This window comes from Larus michahellis, chromosome 1 (assembly GCF_964199755.1).
Source record: "Larus michahellis chromosome 1, bLarMic1.1, whole genome shotgun sequence".
NCBI classification, from domain to species: Eukaryota; Metazoa; Chordata; class Aves; order Charadriiformes; family Laridae; genus Larus; species Larus michahellis.
In genome coordinates, this window is record NC_133896.1 from 125,700,237 (window position 1) to 125,719,690 (window position 19,454).

The window sequence follows — 19,454 nt, forward strand, 5'->3', positions numbered from 1 at the left end:
GTCGCCACTAATTAATAATTACGGTCCTATTTCACCACAAAACCAAATGACATCTCTCGCCAACCCGATGAAGGAGGTTTCCCCCCCCTTCCGGGGGGATAAGTACCACTTGGTGTTGTGTGTAAGAGGAGGTGGTCAGCCCCAGGGTCGGAGCCACAATGCGGATGCCCAGCAGCTCCCAGCCCTAAAGCCAAGAGGGGTTGTTGCTATGGGAATGGAGAGGGCACTTGCAGACAGCATCTGGAGCCTGTGTCTTTCCCTGTCCGAGGCAGCTGGATGTGGAAGGAAGCAAAACTAAAAGGAGGTGGCAGAGAGAGACAGAGGCACAGCAAAATGCATGCATGTTAGAGGAGGGACCTTCCCAGAATGAGAGTACAGTGGGATACAGAAGAGCGGGGACACCAAACTGTCAGGCAGCGGTGGCTCAGCTTGGTAGCATAAACCTTATTTTCTGCTCTGTTTCACACTGGAAAAAGGTCCAGTGAAAGCCCAACAGTAACAAGATGGGATCTGCCTCCTCAACTTACCGGCCCAAGTGTATTTATTTGGATATTGATGGAAGAATTCAAAAGGTACTTTTGCTGTTTTTCACAAAGTAGTGTCTCCGGACGCAGCAGTGGCTGCGGGCTGTGTTTGCTGCACGACCTATTTCTGTAACGCGAGTTAGACGCGTGTTTGCATTCAGCGTTGTGGCGGGCTTCACGTCTCTTTTTAAGGGGAGGGGGTAGATCTTGAGTAGCTTCTGTTTTGTACACGGATGTTTATTTAAAGGGGAAGGGGAGGCTGGCAGCAGGGGAGGGCTGGGCGCTGCCAGCTCTCGCTGCCGGTGTGGGGATCCTTGGTTTAGCAGCCGTGTAGGCTTCCTCTGTGGGAGTAAAGTCGCAACGTGTTTACAAAGTTTTGCCTGTGGAGAGGTTTTCACCCAAGCATTGGGAGCTGGAAAGCACGGCGTGCCGAGTAATTTGGAGATTGCCTGCTGGAGTGGGGTTTAGCGATGGGCATTTTCCTATTGCCAAGCTGACCGGCAGGCAGGTGCCTGGCTGTTGTGCGATGGGGGTGTGCCGACGCATCGCCGGGGGGCTGCAGGGTCCCTTTGCCAAGTTGTCCGTAAACGGCGATAAATGTTAATTAAAACTTTCGCTTCCATTAGCCTGCCTTGTTTGCTTAACCACGGTTCACAGCACAGGGGAAACTGCGGGAGAAGTGTGCTCTGGCTGCAAGGGAGAGCTCGCACACTGTCGAGCTGACAGCCCACTGCTTTTGAACAGAAACAATGCCGCCGCATTTTTGCAAGTCGCTTTTTTCTTCTTTTTGTCAGCAACTCTTTGGCCGCAAACCAAGCGCCCTTTTTTTTTTTGTAATAGAAAGCCGCTGCGGGGCTGAAGAGCAAGTAAATTCTGACTTGCAGAATTCAAATCTCTCTCTCTCTCTCTCTCTTCTTCCTGCTCTAAATTTTAATTTCACCCAGCCTCGCCTTTTGTTTCTGCTTTAAGAAGAAACAGCAAAGATACCCTTTCCCTTCCCTTCCCATTGCTGTATGAGTGACCGCAGAAATGAGGTAAAGGGAGAGCTGATACTTACAGTCCTGTCCCACCACGCACGCCTCCGTTGCCTACAGTCCCCTCTGACACTGCCCTGGAGACCCACCGCGACTGCCAGAGTCCTGTCCCAGGAACAAGACCTCGGATAATCCAAATCTGCGCCAGGTCCTCCACAGCAGGCTGCTCCTCTTCATACACCTCGGGGCTTAGATGTGACGGTGGTCCCTCTGCCGCCCTGGGCTCCTCTGTATCGGTGGGCAGAAGCGTGCCGGCTCTACTGAGCTGAAGACGCCGCTTCTCTTTTGCCGGGGCTTAATGAGTTGGTTGCCTGGTAGCCCTCGAAAGCAAGGCTTGTACGGAGCTCTCTGGCACCTTTACTGTTCAGTGCGAAAATGTTTCGGTATTTTGAAAGGGTGGCAAATGTTTCCGTACATGTTGGTAAAGCACATCGTCTGTCATCTACTCTGTTTTTTTAAAAAAGTAGCATTTCGCAGAACCAGTCTCTGGAGAGTAATTTTGACACTAAAAACCCAGAAGAGGCACAAACACATGAGCAAGCAAATGCAAACCCAGGCGGCAGTAAGGTTCTTTTGCTAGATAAACGTTATCTGTTTCTTTTGTCAGATGTGAAATTCCATCTGTGCAATGTTTGGAAGGATTCCTGCAGTAAAAATGCCACGTAAATGGGGTTCACCCAGGGGTAAGCAGGGCATAGCTCAGATTCTCATGCCTCCTCAGTAACAACTTCATTAGAAAGAAAAAAAAACAAAAAAACAACCCTTAATCTTCCAAGGAATGCAGTATTGGAAGCTTCTAAAGGGAACTCGTTAAATCAATGCTAAGCTACTCGTCAACCCAGTAATGAGGTATGAGCTTCATTATAACAGCGCTTGTTGAGTTTGAAAGCGCTCAGCTCCAACTCGCAACTGGCTTGCTGGACACCGCGGAGTCATGCAATAGAACTGGGCATCCCCCCATAGCCCCATAGCACTAGCTGCGATGGCAGGTATTCACAGGTGATTCTGTGTGTCCGTGGCCTCATCCTGAATTTCCACCGGTGCGGCCGCAGGGCGTGCTACTGGCTTTGGGAGAAGGCGTCTTGCCTTGGCACTGGGGTAAACGAAGGGGCGCAGCAGGCGCAGAGAGCCACGTGCCGCCTCCCCCGGGAACCTGCGCGTTGCAGACGAGCACTTGAAAGTGCTCTGCAAACGGGAGCGTTGAATTCAGCTTAAGTAGGTTTGTGTGTCAGCGGGTCCAGAGGGGCACAGCGGGGAGAGCAAAGGAACGCGGTGATCGCCGGAGGAGAGTTTGCTGGCTTTGGAAGCCTTCTCAGCAACTCTTGAAATAAAGGAGGCACCAACAGCAGGGGTTGAACCCAGGACCGTGCCTGAGGCCATCATGTCCCAGAGGAAGGGCTTAGGTCCATACCTGCAAGGCCAGCGCCATGAACACCCAGGAGTCCCGTGGCCTCCTGTGGGAGGCTGGGAGCAGAAGGGATCCCAGCTCGGTGCTGCTGTGCATCACTCCTTCACCACACTGGGGAAGCCTAGTTCTCGCCTCAATAACGTCCTCGGCTCCTGCCCTTTTGCCTCAGCCCCATCCCACCTTCACCCACAAAGGCTCCCAGTCATTTGTCACAGATTGATAAACTGACCTTTCAGAGGCATGGGCAGTCTTCACCAAAGCTGACCACAGGGACGGGCTCTCCTCCAGCGGGCAGAGTTGTCTGAGCATCTCCCCATGCTTGGGCAGCACGGGCTCTGCTTGGGAGGGACATGGAATAACCCACCCTGACCCAGCAGACACCAACCATGGAACCCCCCCACAGGCACCTGAGTTCAAGATCCCCAAAGGGGTGGCTTTTGTGTCCACCAGGGGAAGGCTTCAGGCTGCTGGTACCTGTGTCCTGGCCAAGGGGCAGGGGATGGGGGTGGCCACCTGCCAAGCTAGTGGAGATAGAGCCAAAGGTGAGGCAGGAGATGAAGGGAAAAGCTGTGTCAGGGCTGCTGGAGAGGGAAGATCAAAGGCTTTGTAGCATTACAGCTGCATGCTGAACTGGGGCTCTATGCAAACCGGCTTCAAAGAGGTCACTTGTTCTTGGAGCTGGTTGAAAAATGAAGTTATGTGCTTCCTATCTAGCACCTACATGAAGGGGATGCACGCCTGGGGGAAACAAGCACTACTCGGTTTATTTATTTTAAAGGATCCTCTCACCTGGAGACACCCAGCAATTCATTACACGTTTGCCTGGACACACACCTCCCTCTGCACTTCACACGCATGGCTGGGGCTTAGCACACCCGGGAAACACGTCCCTGTCCCACCCCTGCCACAGCCTGGTCTGCTGCCAGGCACAAGAGAAGGCGGTGGGATGGGGGAAGAAGCCATGGCCGTGTTTCATATAGGATAAGGCGATCTTGCAATACCACCGTGGACGAAGAAGTCTCAGTTTTTTCTGGAGTGCCACTAGATGGGGTCAAGCACCCAAACCCCCAACCTGCCGGCAGAGAAGAGAGGTTTGCTCTGACAAACTTAAGCTGGATTTGGAGTCTTATTTTCCTCCATAACATTTTAACCCTTTGGCTGCATTTTTAAGAAAAATTCCTATTGAATCTGTTTCAAATTAAAAATCCACCATCAAGAAAATGTTCCCCAGCCCATGCCCAAATTTTTTCCATGAAGACACTACTGGGGAACGTTTTCTTTTGACCTTTGAGATTTAAATGGTAGCAGACCCAAACCAGCCAGTGGCTGTATGCCCAGATGGGTGGCTTCATGCCTCTCGTTTTCAAATGTCACAGGTAGTGGCTTTGCTCACAGAGCTGTAAGGAGTTCCTCTGAGAAAAATGCTTAATTCAAGAGGATTTCTGTTTCCAGTGTCTTACATAGCATCACATTTGTAAAAGAATGGAAAGTCCGAGGGGTACAGAGCCTGAGCTGATTGGAAAAAAGAAAAGGACTGCTGCCTTTGTAAAGGATTCAAGGAAATCACTTGGTGGTATTTTCTTTCTCTTCAGAGAGCAAGTAAAGAATTTTGGAGCCATTTTGCTGGCTGACTGAGTCATTTTGGATGCCAAACAGAGAAATGACCTTAGTTTTTTCTCAAAGAAATGTATTGAATTCAACTTTCTGGGGGTCTACTGTACTGACCTGTGGAGCAGGACACTGATCCATCCACCACCATTGTTCCTCTTAGCCCAAGGCCCACGATGAACAGTACAAAGCTAAGACTGCACTTTGGTGCTGTGGTTATTGCATTGAAATGTCAGCGCATAGAAATCGTTTCTGTCATGTGAGCTTTTATTTTTAATTAGAGCAACAGCAACTGTGGTATAAATGCAAACCCAACAGATTTTTCCAAAGCTCGCCATGCTATTTTTAACACGCCAAACTGGATTCAGATTAAAAACAAAACACAGCAGAAAAATAACGGTATGATGATCAGTTCAAGGAGATTAAATATTTTTGCATCCCCGTGACTCTCTTGGCACAGCAGGGCAAACATGCTCTGTGGTGCCCATGGACCCAATTCCCTGTCTGTTTGGACCAGGGATTTAGGGCAATATTCTTTCAGCTGCTGGCCATCAGACGGGTGCACAGAGAGGGGGGTTCACAGGCAGTCAGGACATGGACACCTCCGGGGGCCACTCTGCCTGGCCAGTGTTCACAGGTTCATCCTGCACATAGAATCATAGAATGGTTTGTGTTGGAAGGCACCTTAAAGATCATCCAGTTCCAACCCCCCTGCCATGGGCAGGGACACCTCCCACTAGACCAGGCTGCTCAAAGCCCCATCCAGCCTGGCCTTGAACACTGCCAGGGATGGGGCATCCACAGCTTCTCTGGGCAACCTGTTCCAGCGTCTCACCACCCTCACAGTAAAGAATTTCTTCCTAATACCTAATCTAAATCTCCCCTCTTTCAGCTTGAAACCGTTACCCCTCATGCTATCACTACCCTCCCTGATAGAGAGTCCCTCCCCATCTCTCCTGTAGGCCCCCTTCAGGTACTGGAAGGCTGCTATAAGGTCTCCCTGGAACCTTCTCTTCTCCAGGCTGAACAACCCCAACTCTCTCAGCCTGTCCTCATGGCAGAGGTGCTCCAGCCCTCTCGTTGTCACATGGACAAGCCGATGCCAAAACTCTCTTTAGCATGGTGAGGCACACATATGTTTTTGTGGGATCAAGGCCATTTTCTTAGTGCTGGCAGATCTCTGTGGGCAAGGGAAGGTGCCTGAGTCTGGCCAGTGGTCTCAGCTCACCTTGGTTCTCTGATTTTAGCTGGCCCGGGTGAATTCAAGGCGGCTGCTAGATGTTCTCATTGTAAAGCAGCAAGAAATGGACAGCGGGTTCCTAAAACTCCATCATGTTACAGGACATAAACATTTTAAAGAGTAAAAATGGCTTAAAACCAGACTTTTAAAAAAGTGAGAGAAAATGTCATACTTGAGGCCTTTCTCTCTCCTGCTCCCCCTTCTCCTTCCTCCCCAGCGAGGGCTCTGCAGAGTGTTTAGAGAGCCAAACCATAATCCTAGCACAGCTCTGTAATTCCAGCATAGCTCCATAATTCCCCTGCAGCCATCACCCGAAAAGGCTTGTTTACTGCTGTTTATCTTTCTGAAGTCACATGCAGTCTACTATAATTATTACAGTTTGTGCTCACGTTAGCCAAGACAAAGCGTAGGCCTAACGGTCTCCAGCTAGCCTTACCTATGGATTCAAACAAGCCAACTGTAGCAACCTATGCTCCTCACATACAAACTCTTCTGTCTTAATACAAACAAGACAAAACCATTTTGTTTCTATCACCTTTCTAGTGAACTGCAAATGGGCCTTTCACAGGCCTCTCACCGTACCTGCTTTTCCTTACTCCCTTAGCTGACATTATTACCCTTTTGACAGTCCTGTATTATCAACCCTGCGGTAATGTCAGGCATTAATTGTGTGAGTAGTTTTGAAACAAGCAGCCCAGCTTCACTCACATTTAGTGAGGACATTTGGTGCTGAAGCATCCTTATTATCGAGTTTACGAAACATTTCAAGCTTAATGCATTTATGTGCTACAGGGTTAATTGCACTTAGTACTCCATTAGCAGCAATCGTGTGCCCTTTTTGTGTTAAGTAAAGCCAGAGTATAAACGTTTCTGTTATTTGTCAAAGCTTGAAATAACTTTTAAGTCATCTACTGCAGAAAATAAGAAACTTTCAGCTCAAGCCTCTCATAACCAGCCTTGCTGGTTCCTGGTTACATTCTGCCATTAATCATTGGTACTGAAAGACTGAATAGTAGCAATATGTTCCTTAGTATAGTCACCAGGCTGCACAAGGCTCTCTTTAATGTAACCTGGATTCCTCTGCAACCCCAGTGACTCTAAAAAGTAATGAGATCATTCCTTGATCATAGTGACAGAGCCAACCCCTGCCATGCTGTCCCTCTCAATGGGCGTCCAGGATTGCCCCAAGGGTCACACGAATGAGTGTATCATAGATGTTTTCTCTTTCCTGAAAAAAGAAAAATCGCTTTTCCCATAGTGCTCTGTTCAAGGATGTTACAAGGATGGGAACTGCAACTTACCATATAGCCACGTGCTTTGGGATCCTGATACGTTAGCTCTGTCTGGCAGCTTCTGTTTCTCATTTTAGGGTAGTGTATATAATTGGAAACTAATGGGATTCACCCCACTTAACCGTTAACCATAGACATCTAAAAGTGATGACTGCTCCAAGCTAGTCACACAGTTTCCCTGTAGTCACTGGGGAGGTGGGTGGTACCTTCAGAGGATGATTCATCCCATCTTAAACTGGGTTTTGGAGACGTGTGGGCTGATTTACCCTCTTTCTCTACTGGCAAGAGAGGGAGTCTAGCAGCGCCCCATGCATGAGATGCCAAACTTGTAGATGTTTGAAGTTACGTCAGGTGAATCCCACCCGTACATTTCGCTTAGGTGTCGTGTTGAAATGAATGTTGTTAAGCCACATCACTGCCCGAAGGTTAAGCGTGAATCAGCAGGACTGCAGACCTCTGGCTGTTGGAAGTAAAACATCTACCACACTCCTCATCCTCTAACAGAAGCAGCGTTTGAAGAGCTCGGGGGAGCCTTCATTTTCACTCTCAGCTGAGGGCTCTCACGCTTTCGTCCCCACACATGGCAGATGGCAAATCTGGAGTACTATTTTTAATACTGCTAAACATTTGAAGCTCAGATAAATGGAGTGGTTTTCCTAATATCAGCTGTTAATTGGTGCGAGAAATAAAAAATAGGTATTTTGGATATAGCTGGGCTCATGCTATGCCTGTATCTGAATTCAAAGAATGAGAAACCTGGGAGATGTTTAGATGTGGGGTTCTAGCTAAGACCTCTGTTGGATGTTGGGAACTATGACTGATAAGGTCATTTATCACCCTTTTTTGAGGAAGACCTATTTGACTACGTGTATAGAAATAAGAATTCCTTCCATTGATTTCTACAGAGTGGTATCTAACAGTTCTGGATCCTGCTTCATTTTGATATGGACAACAAAGGCCACTGGAGAGACAGGGAAAATCACAATGAAAAATTTCACATTAGCCTTCTGCCTTAGCAATTCAGAAATCCTCAGTGAAAGCTGCTGTTACAGAAGCAGCAGCATTTTCATAGTCCCTGCAAGATACATAACTGAGTTTTACCAGACTCTTTTCTGACACACTCTCCTCCAGTCTCATTAGTGAAAGATTATCATTTTAGATTGTTTCAACTCTGCACTTTCAGCCCCGACTCTGAACATTGCTCACTGAGCTGAATCAAAGACATCACCAAGTGCTAAAATTCTTGAACACAGCCAGTTGAGACCAGCAAAAGGAAGTAGGACTGGAAACTGAGGATAGGCTGGCTTTGAAAATATGTCTGCATTATTTATTTAGGAATTTTACTAGGGTGAAAAAAAACCCAAACACGAGTTAAATTCTTGGAAGAAAACCCAATTACCAACAACAGATCAGAACAGGATAACATTTTGGACAGGGTTTATAGTTTACAGAGGGGATTAGCTGTTCTGAGGATCAAATATAGAACAGAAAATGGACTTGTAAGCTGTGTTTTTACCCATCCTATCTGAAAGGAAAATATAATGTGATTAGTTGTAAGCTGGTGGGTTGCAGAGTATATGCACTATGGTCCCTTAGTAATATCTCCATCACAATCCTTAATATTGAACTGCTCCTCTGAGTGCGAAAGTCAGCCACAGTAGCAGGGGTTTTAATCCCTGCTCTTTCTGAGAGGGCTTTTAAAATCCTTGTCCTCAACCAGAGGTGGACACTACGGATTAAGAGACAATGGCCCCTTATTTCAGAGGAAGACGTTTCAAAAAAATGCAGAACTGTCTCCAGGAAAGAAACCAGTCCCACAGAAGTGAGCTCTGGGCCAGGAACCAGGCATCCCCATCGAGTCACGTTGTCCTACTTCGCAGTCACTGCATGCTTCATCAAAATATTATTTCCACTCCAAAAAGCCTCAGTTATTATTCATTCTGCTTTTCCCCCCTTTGCTTCGTGTTACTTTCTAAGGCAGGCAGGCAGCGTTCCCCACTTAAATCAAATGGCTGCTTCTTGGTCTTGATGGAGAACATGGTTTCCTGTCATTTTTTTCTACACAGGGTAGAAGTTTTGCTAACAGTAACATGGACAGAAATATGACATAATGTTAACTCTCAAACAAGGGAAATGAATTGTTTGCAGATGCTGCATCATTTTTGAGGAGTACATTCGTTTTCCTCCTGGCACAAATCCAAGGGAAATGCAATTAACAGGGTTTATATGTGGCTGATTTTCTTTGTGGCATTTAGTCATCAACCTGCAGGCTGAAGCAGAGGCCTCTGTTTCGCTTTCCCATGTGGTGTATCACCTCTGTGACTCTGCTTATATGATTTTGGCTCTGCCTTTGCTGTCAGAAATGACGCTGGCAAATGAGTGTCTTGTGTTGTCCAGTCTTCCAGGAGCCTCTCATACCACTGGGCAATAGTGGAGTCCCTGTGTCCACTCTTTCTCACAGGAGTTGTGTCAGGAGCTGCACCTTTGGCTTTTTTGGGCTGTGCTGACCTGCATGACTATGCACTTTTTTGATGTGTATTATGGGGAAACCTGCCTGTGCCCTATACATGCATGATCTTAGCCCACTACTACAGCTGTAGAAACTGCTGTGGTCTCCTGCCTTTGACCTCTATTATTCTCCATAGCAAGGTCTCAGTCCTGTCCTGTCCTAAGCAGTGATTTCTTCCATTGAGGGGCTGTCGTGGTTTAGCCTCAGATGGCAACAAAGAACCACGTGCCGCTCGCACGTGCCTTCCTAATACAGGAAGGATCGTAAGAAAAGGCAAGACTCTTGGGTTGGGACAAAGGCAGTTTAACAGAACAGCAAAGGGAACAGGCAAACAACAACAACAACACGGATAGGGGAATATACAAACGCGATTACGGAACCGCCGCTCCCCGCCGCTCGCCGGACCCGGGACGCCCCAGCCCGCTTTTAAGCAGCAACTTCCTGCCCCCTCCCCTGGCAGCTCAGGGTGGGCACGGCTCACATGGCATGGAATACCAGGAAAAGTTAACCCTATCCCCACCGGAACCAGGACAGGGGCATTAATGCATAGAATGAGGTGCTGAGACATGTTGCAGCAGTGTCTCAGCTGGGATAGGAACCCAGGGATAGGAACAGGGACATAAGCAATATGGTGACTGTGGGTCAGAGACAGTTGAGACAGGTTTGAAGGAGGAACCCCATGCAGACCTGGGCTGAAGAGCAATTGTTTCAGAACATCTGCCCAAGTAAGGACATCTTCACGGGATGGGGTAAGATGCTCACTTCTTCACCCAGTGCCAACAGAGCTGCCTATCCTCAAAGCTGCAGGTCAACCCTCTTCCTTGGTCACAGGAGAAACCATGTGTCCCATCTGTCTGAAGTATGGCTGCAAGCCAAATATCACTGTATTGCCTTCATGTTGCTAATGTCCCTGCAATGATAATGGACTTTAGGCAAATAGGATTCCTATACTGTGCCAGAAACATCAATAGTGCGCATTACTGTCCTCCTGTCTCTCCAAAACACATTCCAATCATGTTCCATCAGCACAACTGACATCAACTTTATTGGGAACATAAACCTGCAGGCAATAACAGGAACAATTGCATATTGCTGGGAAATGTCTGAGGCTGGCTGCTTTGTTTTAGAACAGAAGGATGTTGGTCAGAAAAGCTCAGCAGGTTGCAATAGAATCAAGAAAACTTTAGTACCATATGCTCTTTGATTAAAAAAAAACCACAACCAGCTGAGAACAACCATCCTGAGATGAGTATTAAAGTGTGGTGGGTGATTCACAAATCCACTTTTAGCAAACTTAAGTAAAAATACCAAGTATGGAAAGCTAAAAACCATGTATGGAGGCAGCTCATAATCTAGAAAATAGTATCTACAGTCTTAGTTTTGCTTCCCACTCTTTCACTATTACATGGAGTAAAGGAAGCATTAAAATTCCTCCTCAATGCATTGAAAGGTCCTGCTGCTTTCTATGAGTCAGGCCGGCTTTCTTCCCTTTAATGTTTTTTAATATTTTTTTTTTAACCTTTTCCTCTCTTATCTGGCCTGGTCAATAATAATTGATTTCCAGAATAAGAAACCTCAATACCTGAAATAGCACTCCTGGCACATCACAAGCCTTTACCTTCTGTTCAGCCGCAATTAACATCATCTCCTCAGCTACTGCATGTACCAGTTGTTGTATCCTTCAATACTCTGTCAGCCAATTTTAGCAGCTATCACTCCAGTAGGATGCTGTTCTGCTAGGAGTGGTGTTTCAGCCCCATCTGAACTCAATTGGCTATGTTTTATTGCTTTGTATATTATTACTGCTGTATTTTAATAACCAAGGGTCAATCACTGGGCAAAGCAGGCTTTTAAAACACACACGGGTATTAATCCCACCCATTGCCCTGGTAGCGGTTACTAGCTACCTCAGCAATCACGTGCCTTGATGTTTTATAAAGTAAAGATATCACCTGGCGTAATTTCATCTGGGCCAGAAAACAGGGAAGGTGGGTGTGCATGCATGTATCAGCCACAGCCACCTCTTGAGGTGACCAATATCGCCCTCTTCTCTACCACAAAACCCCTGATGCTTCCCTCAAGAGTAAGAGGGCTCTTCACCACCTGTAAAAACTGATGTCTGAAGTCTTCCTTCAGCATCAGTTCTAGTGTCACAGCCCAGGCACAACAGGACACAGCCACTCTGGTCAGATCTTGCCATTTTGTCCTTATGCTCCCATTACTTCAGGCTCGCGGTGTCCTGAGCTGTGAGCAGGCATTAGCAGCTCCTCACTGGCAGAGCGTCCCACAGTCTCTCCCATGGCTTCGCCATTGCCAGTGTCAGAGGTCTGGGTCAGCACCACAAGGCAACTCTGAATGAGAGATTTCCCCTGGGGTCTGAAAGGCACCTTAGAAAAGGCTCATGGGAACCGTGTTACTGCAGCGTTATTATGATTGAGCAATTAAAGAGCTCAAAGGCCAAGACTGCTGGAGTGAGGCTGCAGGCTTAATTAACTCCTGGCACCTACGCCTTTCGGAAGAGTCTTTAATTAGATGATGACACGCTATTCCTCTAGCGTGGTCGTCACCTTACAGAACACATGGGGCCTGCCCAACTGGCCAGATCTGGGGAGGGCAGTGGCAGCCCCCGCTGCCTGCAGCCCCCACTGCCCGCAGCCCCTGCCTCCTCCTGGCAGCATGAGGCAAGGCAGTGAAAACAAGCCATTGGAAGGACATCATGGGTGACATGTTCCTCATTTTCTGGGTCAGCAGCATCGAGGATGATCTGTGTGCATGCACATCCCCTGTGCCCGCCATGGACAGCAACGGAAACCGTGCCTGAGAATGTGGGATGATACGGGTGGTCGTGAGGGGTGGAAAACAGTGTTTCTAGTGAGGCACCCACAAGGAGAGGAGACTTTTGACCTTGAAGTCCCTGTGCCTCAGACCTCATCTGCAAAATATAGCTTTCCTGCTCCTCCTGAGTTTTGCCATTAGGTCTCCACAAGTCCCTTTGAGCTGCTGCATCCTGAACCCAGAAGCTCTTTGGCTATTTCTTCTTTGGGGGTGTGAGGGAACTGAGCTCCAGTGCTGGCCAGGAAAGCTGCCCTGCTCCACACCAACACCTCCCCACTGCCTGCAGCCACCCCGTTGACACCAGCAGCTCCCAGACAAATCAGCCCCAACGCTTGCTGTTGTTCCTGGCTTTGAGATGATGAGCCAGGCGCAGCTGCAATGAGGCATTTTATTTCTATGGTGGTTTCAAAGCCTCCAATCAAAGGCACACAGAGAGGCTTTCTGTCCTGCACCCTGGCTGCAGAAGAGCTCCTCAGCCATGGATCACCATCATCCATGTGCCCTGAAGGACATCGGAGTCTCAGGGAAAATTGTGGCATGGGGTCACATCATTGAAGGCCACATCGTAACAGGGGTCAAGGGGATGTTGCTCTCCCAGACCCACCACTCAAACAGTCTTCTCCACATAGAGGCTGCCTGGTGTGCATGGAAGGGCAGGGGGATGAAAAGGTGTTTGGGGGTGTGGGAAAGTCACAGTGGCAAATTTTGTAATTCAAGGTCAGAGCTCTGCTCTAAGAGCAGGAATGATATAGCCTGACGGACTGTAGGAAATTTGGCACAACTGGTGGGGCAAAACCCCTCTGTTCTGTTTAAAGCTAGCTTATGCTGGTGTAGTTGAGAAAGCAGTGCCCTTTTATACCATCCAAGGACCTCCCCAGATCTGGGCTGTTTTCTTCGTAGATCTGGGCTCTTACATCTTTAAATTTGCAGCTCTTATCATCCTGCAGCCATACTGCATTATGAGATACCTTTTGCTCTCAGTTCACATACTTTATTGCTCTACTTCTGAACAGTGCAATTAGGTCTCCAGAGCTTGCTTGCTTTATCAAAAAAAGCACAGGTATTACACGGGAGTAGAGAAATATTCCAGCTCACAAGTCAAATCAGATAATTGAAGTAGTAGGATAAGCCTTAAAATTAGCCCAGTTCATGCCTGAATAGAGTTCATATCTCACTGGGAACTAACCGTCCTTTTCTCTTCTTTGTCTTCATTTTTTTATCCCCTGCTGCTGTTCGGTTTGGAAGGTGATTTTTAGTAAATATTGCAACTCCAAAGATATCATGGACCTCTTCTGCATTGCAACAGGGCTACCAAGGTAGGTCTTTCTTTTCATTTGTGACATTCATTTCACTTTTGTTGCTTTACTTCTGGGGACAATTTAAAGATAGGCCCCAAGTGATGCATTTACCTGCTATTCAGGCTTCTTTTTTGTTCCAGTGTACTGGAAGAAGAAATCGGGGCAACCCAGAGAGCACCAGCTACAAATGCGCACAAAGCTCAGGCAGGCATTGAACCACCTCAATGCCTGAGAAACAAGAGTGGAATAGAGTAGAATAGAAGAGATGTAGTATAAATAGATATAGAAGAGATAAAGTCCTGCAAGTGCCGAAGCCCAGCACTACATTTTTGCCCATATCGAGTGAAATGCAACCATATGTTTAGAACCTGGTTTTCAGGGAAAAACTTGGGGCCAATGAGAAGCATTGCCACTAGATGACAAGCTTTGTATTTAGACACAGTACAATCTAATCCCAGGTACGGGATATCCCAGCAGAACCATTTTACAGAAAATAAATATCCCCAAATCCATTGCCCAGGCCAAGCATTTCCCTATTTGTGTTGTCCAGCAAAGTCCATGCATCTCTCCTGCTGTAATTTCCTGTAGGGCTTGCTTACCTTAACCCTCAACCTAGAGAACAGCATCTGACTTAAATTTCTGTGTTGTGAGGGATACAGGGTTGGGTGTTGGTGTATGTCGAGGTGGGAGAGGCCAGTGCGTGGTGGAGGGTGCCATGGCATAGCACCCAGCCAGGTGGTGGTGCAGGGGGAGGGAGGGTCCTTAGTCACAGCTAGAAGGGACCCTCTGCTGTCTGCAGACAGGCCTTGAGCAGCACAGGCCAGATGCACAGCAGCATGCAGTAAGCCATAGTCTTTACTTTTGTATATGCAGGTTTACAATACAGAATAAAAACACAGGAAAAAAATAAGCCAATCCTTTAATCATGGGTTTATTGCATGACTCCACCTCTGGGAATTGAAATATAAAATTGTCTATATTGACTCAGAATTCGCATAAGCTGCTGGACATAATTAATGCCCTTTGCTGTTTATCCTGGCTGTTTCCTCCAGTTTGACATTAGAGAGGTTAATAACTGTCATTTGCATAGGAGAGTCAAATACTTCCACTCCATCACCCAGGAAACTTTGTTTAGCAGTTTTAGTCATTCATGAACAGGGTGTTCACTGCATATTTGTCATTTTATTTTCATCAGAAGACTTCTACAGAACTGTTCATTTCAAGCAAGCTCCTGGAGCCACAGTAAACCTCCAAGGTTTACATCTGCACCTATAAGATCACACCTAGCACAGTATAAAAAAAAAAAAATGGCCTCATATTCAGCAAGGAATTTTTTTTGTTTGTTTTGGTAAAGGAATAACTAGAGACATTCATAGCACCAGTAGTCATTTGTATAGTGTGAGTCAATATATAGCATGTCTCTATGCATGATAGCATAAACAGAGTCATAGATGTTCACACGCCTGCAGGGCTATGACCTCATTGGCATTATGGAGACGTGGTGGCATGGCTTCTGTGACTCGAGTGTTGGAATGGAAGGATACAGGCAGGGGAGAGGAGGAGGGGGTGTCACCCTCTACGTCAATGACCAGCTGCAGTGCATGGAGCTCTACCTGGGGATGGATGAGGAGCCGATGGACCAAGAGCTTACAGGTCAGGATTAAAGGGAGGGCAGGGACAGGTGACATTACAGTGGGGGTCTGCTACAGACCACCCGACTAGGAAGACTGAGTGGATGAGGCCCTCTATAGACAGACAGGAGCAGGCTCATGTTCACAAGCCCTGGTCCCCATGGGGGACTTCAGCCACCCCTATATCTGTTGGAGGGACAACACAGCAGGGCAGAAGCAATCCAGGAGGTTCCTGGAATGAATTGATGATAACTTCCTTCTCCAAGTGAAAGAGGAGCCAACAAGGAGTGGTGCTATGCTGGACCTTGTTCTCACTGACAAGGAGGGGCTAGTGGGGAATGTGACGCTCAAGGGCAGCCTTGGCTACAGTGACCATGAAATGGTGGAGTTCAAGATCCTTAGGGCAGTGAGGAGGGCGCACAGTAAGCTCACTACCCTGGACTTTAGGAGACCAGACTTTGACCTCTTCAGGGATCTGGTTGGCAGAGTACTGTGGGATAAAGCCCTGTAGGGAAGAAGGGCCCAAGAAAGCTGAGGTACTCAATGACTTTTTTGCCTCAGTCTTCATCGGTAGGTGCTCTAGCCACACTGTCCATGTTGCAGAAGGCAAAGGTAGGACTGGGACAATGAAGAACCACCCACTGTAGGAGAAGATCAGGCTCAAGACCATCTAAGGAACCTGAAGGTGCACAAGTTCATGGGCCCTGATGAGACAAATCCACAGGTTCCTGAGGGAACTGGCAGATGAAGTTGCTAAACCACTATCCATCATATTTGAGAAGTTGTGGCAGTCCGGTGAAGTTCCCACTGACTGGAAAAGGGGAAACATAACCCTCATTTTTAAAAGGGGGGAAAAAAGGAAGACCCAGTGAACTACAGGCCGGTCAGCTCACCTCTGTGCCCAGCAAGATCATGGAGCAGAACCTCCATGGAAAGGCACATGGAAAATAGGGAGGTGATAGGTGACAGCCAACATGGCTTCACTAAAGGCAAATTGTGCCTGACAAATCTGGTAGTCTTCTACATCGTTGAAGCGTCTACAAGGTTATAACACTGGTGGATAAGGGAAGAGCAATTAACATTATCTACCTGAGCCTGTGCAAAGTATTTGACACTGTCCAGCATGACATCCTTGTCTCTAAATTGGAGAGTGTCAAGGTTTAACCCCAGATGGCAGCCAGAACCACACAGCTGTTCACTCACTTCCCCCTCCACCCCCACCCCCTGCAGTGGGACAGGGGAGAGGATCAGAAGAGTAAAAGTGAGGAAAAACTTGTGGGTTGAGATAAAGATAGACTAATAGGTACAGCAAAAGCCACACAGGCAAGCAAAGCAAAACAAGAAATTCATTCACTGCTTCCCATGGGCAGGCAGGCGTTCAGCCATCTCCAGGAACACAGGCGTCCATCCCGCATAACAGTTACTCGGGAAGACAAACACCATCACTTCAAACCTCTCCCCTTTCCTTCTTCTTCCCCCAACTTTATATTCTGAGCACGTTGTCATATGCATGGAATATCCCTTTGGTCAGATGGGGTCAGCTGTCCCAGCTCTGTCACCCCACAACTTCCCATGCATCCCCAGCCTACTTGCTGGTGGGGCAGTATGAGGAGCAGAAAAAGCCTTGATTGCCTAGCAACAACCAAAACCACCAGTGCACTTTCATCACTGTTTCTCGTTCCAAATCTAAAACATAGCACTACACCAGCTGCTAGCAAAAAAGTTAACTCCATTCCAACTAAAAGCATGACAGAGAGACATGGATTTCATGGATGGACCACTCAGTGGATAAGAAATTGGCTGGAGGGTTGCACTCAAAGAGTTGTAGTCAGCAGCTCGATGTCCAAGTGAAGACCAGTGACAAGTGGCGTTCCTCAGGGGTCAGTATTGGGACCAGCGCTGTTTAACACCTTTGTCAGTGACATAAACAGAGAGACTGAGCGCACCCTCAGCTGCCGAGTCGATGTATCACAAAACATAGCTTTTTAATAGAAATTATTAGTTGATGAGCCAACAGAATACATGAGTTAGCAGGGAGCAAAATCTGCTCTGAGACCAAAGATGATCACTCTTAACATTTTGCCAGAAACATCTCTGGTAATTGAAACAGGTGAAGCACCAAGCCTACCCCGTCCTGTGCTTTGACCCTTTCTGCACCAAGGGAAAATGGGTCCAAGACAGTGCCAGGCCAGGCCAGGAGTGCTGCAGGAGAGAAGGTGGCTACGCACCATATGCAGCAGCACAGAATTTCAGACAGCATTTCTAGGTCAAATAAACCTCTTTGAAACATGCTTTTCAGGAACACAACAATCTCCCTTTTGACGGCAGACAATTGTATGGTATCCATTGATCCGACAATGCCTGCAAACTCAGAGAGGTAAGCCTTGCTGCAACCTGCTCTTTAAAAACGGGGTCAGGCCCAAGGGAAGGGGTGGTCGTTGCCTGCAGGTGCCTTTTGTGTGCAGCGGGAGGTGAGAATTTCCCTGAAGGGAGGGAGATGACAGCAAGAATTGCATGCTGGCTTATAACATTAATGTCTGCTGGTTTTGAAGAGTTTTGCTTGTTATTAAAGTAGGAGCAATTGTGTGAGGATAAAATACCGCTTTTAAGTGTTTAATGTAGAACATCTGTTCCCCTCCCACGCTGTTTGCTATCACATGTGAAATACAAACCGCTTTCTGAGTGTTGCAAACATCAGCCTTCTCTGACTCTTCCAGGTCTCCATACAAAGTGATACCTGTTGCCACTGGGCAGCTCTCAGGTAAAACGATACTTTTGAACTGAATTTACTAAAGCTGAATCTGCAAACATTTGCCCGTGGAAATTATGTGGCTATGATGCAAGAAAGAAAGATGATGGTGTCACGGTTGTAGCTATGGCAGAATTGGAAGTGTTTGATCACAATGTTCCAGAGGAAAGCTAAGAAAAAGTCCCCAGATTTCAAAGTATTTGAGGATGGTGTGGAATGGCTGGGGTCCAGGGGACTTTCACAGTGCTTAGCTCTGGTCTGAGTCAGCACCACTGATGTCCTGGGGAAAGTCTCACATGGAGCAGCGTTTTCGTTTTTTTTTTTTCCCAGGCAATGCAGGCAATGTTTGAAAGCCTATCCTGCAGTGTTTTGTTAAACTTGCTTATCTCTCAGCAAAGCTCTGCTGGAAAGCTGAGCACAACATTTGAACCCCATGTTATTTCCAAATGGCTGAGGAGAGAGCATAATTTCTGTTGTGGGCATGGCAGCTCTAAGTGTAATAAATATTTAAATACACCTGACAAAATTAAAGAGGCCTTGATGAAAGAACATGTCTGGAACACATTCCCCAGCGTACAGCATTGTTCTACTCCACAGGCAGGACTGAAGCAGCACTTCTACCATTTCTCTTTGCCTACCAGTGTTACGCTCCAGCTAGTAGCACTCACACACTGGAGCAGAGCACTTGCTTGGGGCAATTCCTGTAGAGCATCTGGCTCACGGTCTCTCTCATCTGTGTAACCGCAGTTATCTCCTGCCACTCACTCCGAGGCAGCCTGAGCAAGAGTCCTAGCCTGTACGCTGTGGAGCTATGGGGAAAGGTTGGCTGCTGAGGCAGCAGGAGGGTAGCAGACATCAGCTGGGGACGCAGTTTGGAGCGGTAAAATGAGAAGATAGGAGAGACAAGGGGCAAGAGGTTAAGATATCTTGGAAATGTACACTGCACAGAAAGAACAGGAGGGAGCCAGAAAGTCTGTGGCTGGAAAAAGGAGTTCACAGGAATGGGTGAAGCTCTTGGATTTAGGGAAAGGCAGTTTTGCTGGTCCCACCTCATCTTATTGTTAACGCTGATTGCAGGTCCCACCTCTTCTTGCTTAGGCTCCTGTGTTACACAAGAACACACAGGGTCTCACAGCACTGCCTTTTTTTTGGATGGGGTGGCGGAGGGAACCAAAGCCACTCTCTGAGGTACCCACGTCTGCTGCGGCAGAAACATCTGTGGGAAAAGGGCACAGCAAGGCAGTGCAGCAGGATGTGCGGAGAGGGCAGAGAGGCAACAGCAGGGAGTTTGTGCATGCAGAGAGCAAAGACAAACGGAGAGCAAAA

The 19,454-nt window shown here is 47.5% G+C and overlaps 1 protein-coding gene across 2 annotated transcripts in view; it reads left to right on the forward strand.

The window, feature by feature from the left end:
• The first annotated feature begins 274 nt into the window (after positions 1–274).
• The window catches only part of PDE9A (phosphodiesterase 9A), a 52,882-nt gene continuing 33,702 nt past the window's right edge, over positions 275–19,454 (forward strand). The window contains exons 1-4 of one of the 2 annotated variants that reach the window (XM_074602708.1): positions 275–572; positions 13,696–13,766; positions 17,679–17,756; positions 18,097–18,140. In XM_074602708.1, coding sequence (XP_074458809.1) covers positions 504–572; positions 13,696–13,766; positions 17,679–17,756; positions 18,097–18,140 — 262 coding nt within the window. In that variant the 5' untranslated portion in view covers positions 275–503. The remainder of the gene's footprint in view (positions 573–13,695; positions 13,767–17,678; positions 17,757–18,096; positions 18,141–19,454) is intronic. The other variant, XM_074602723.1, reaches the window with a different exon arrangement.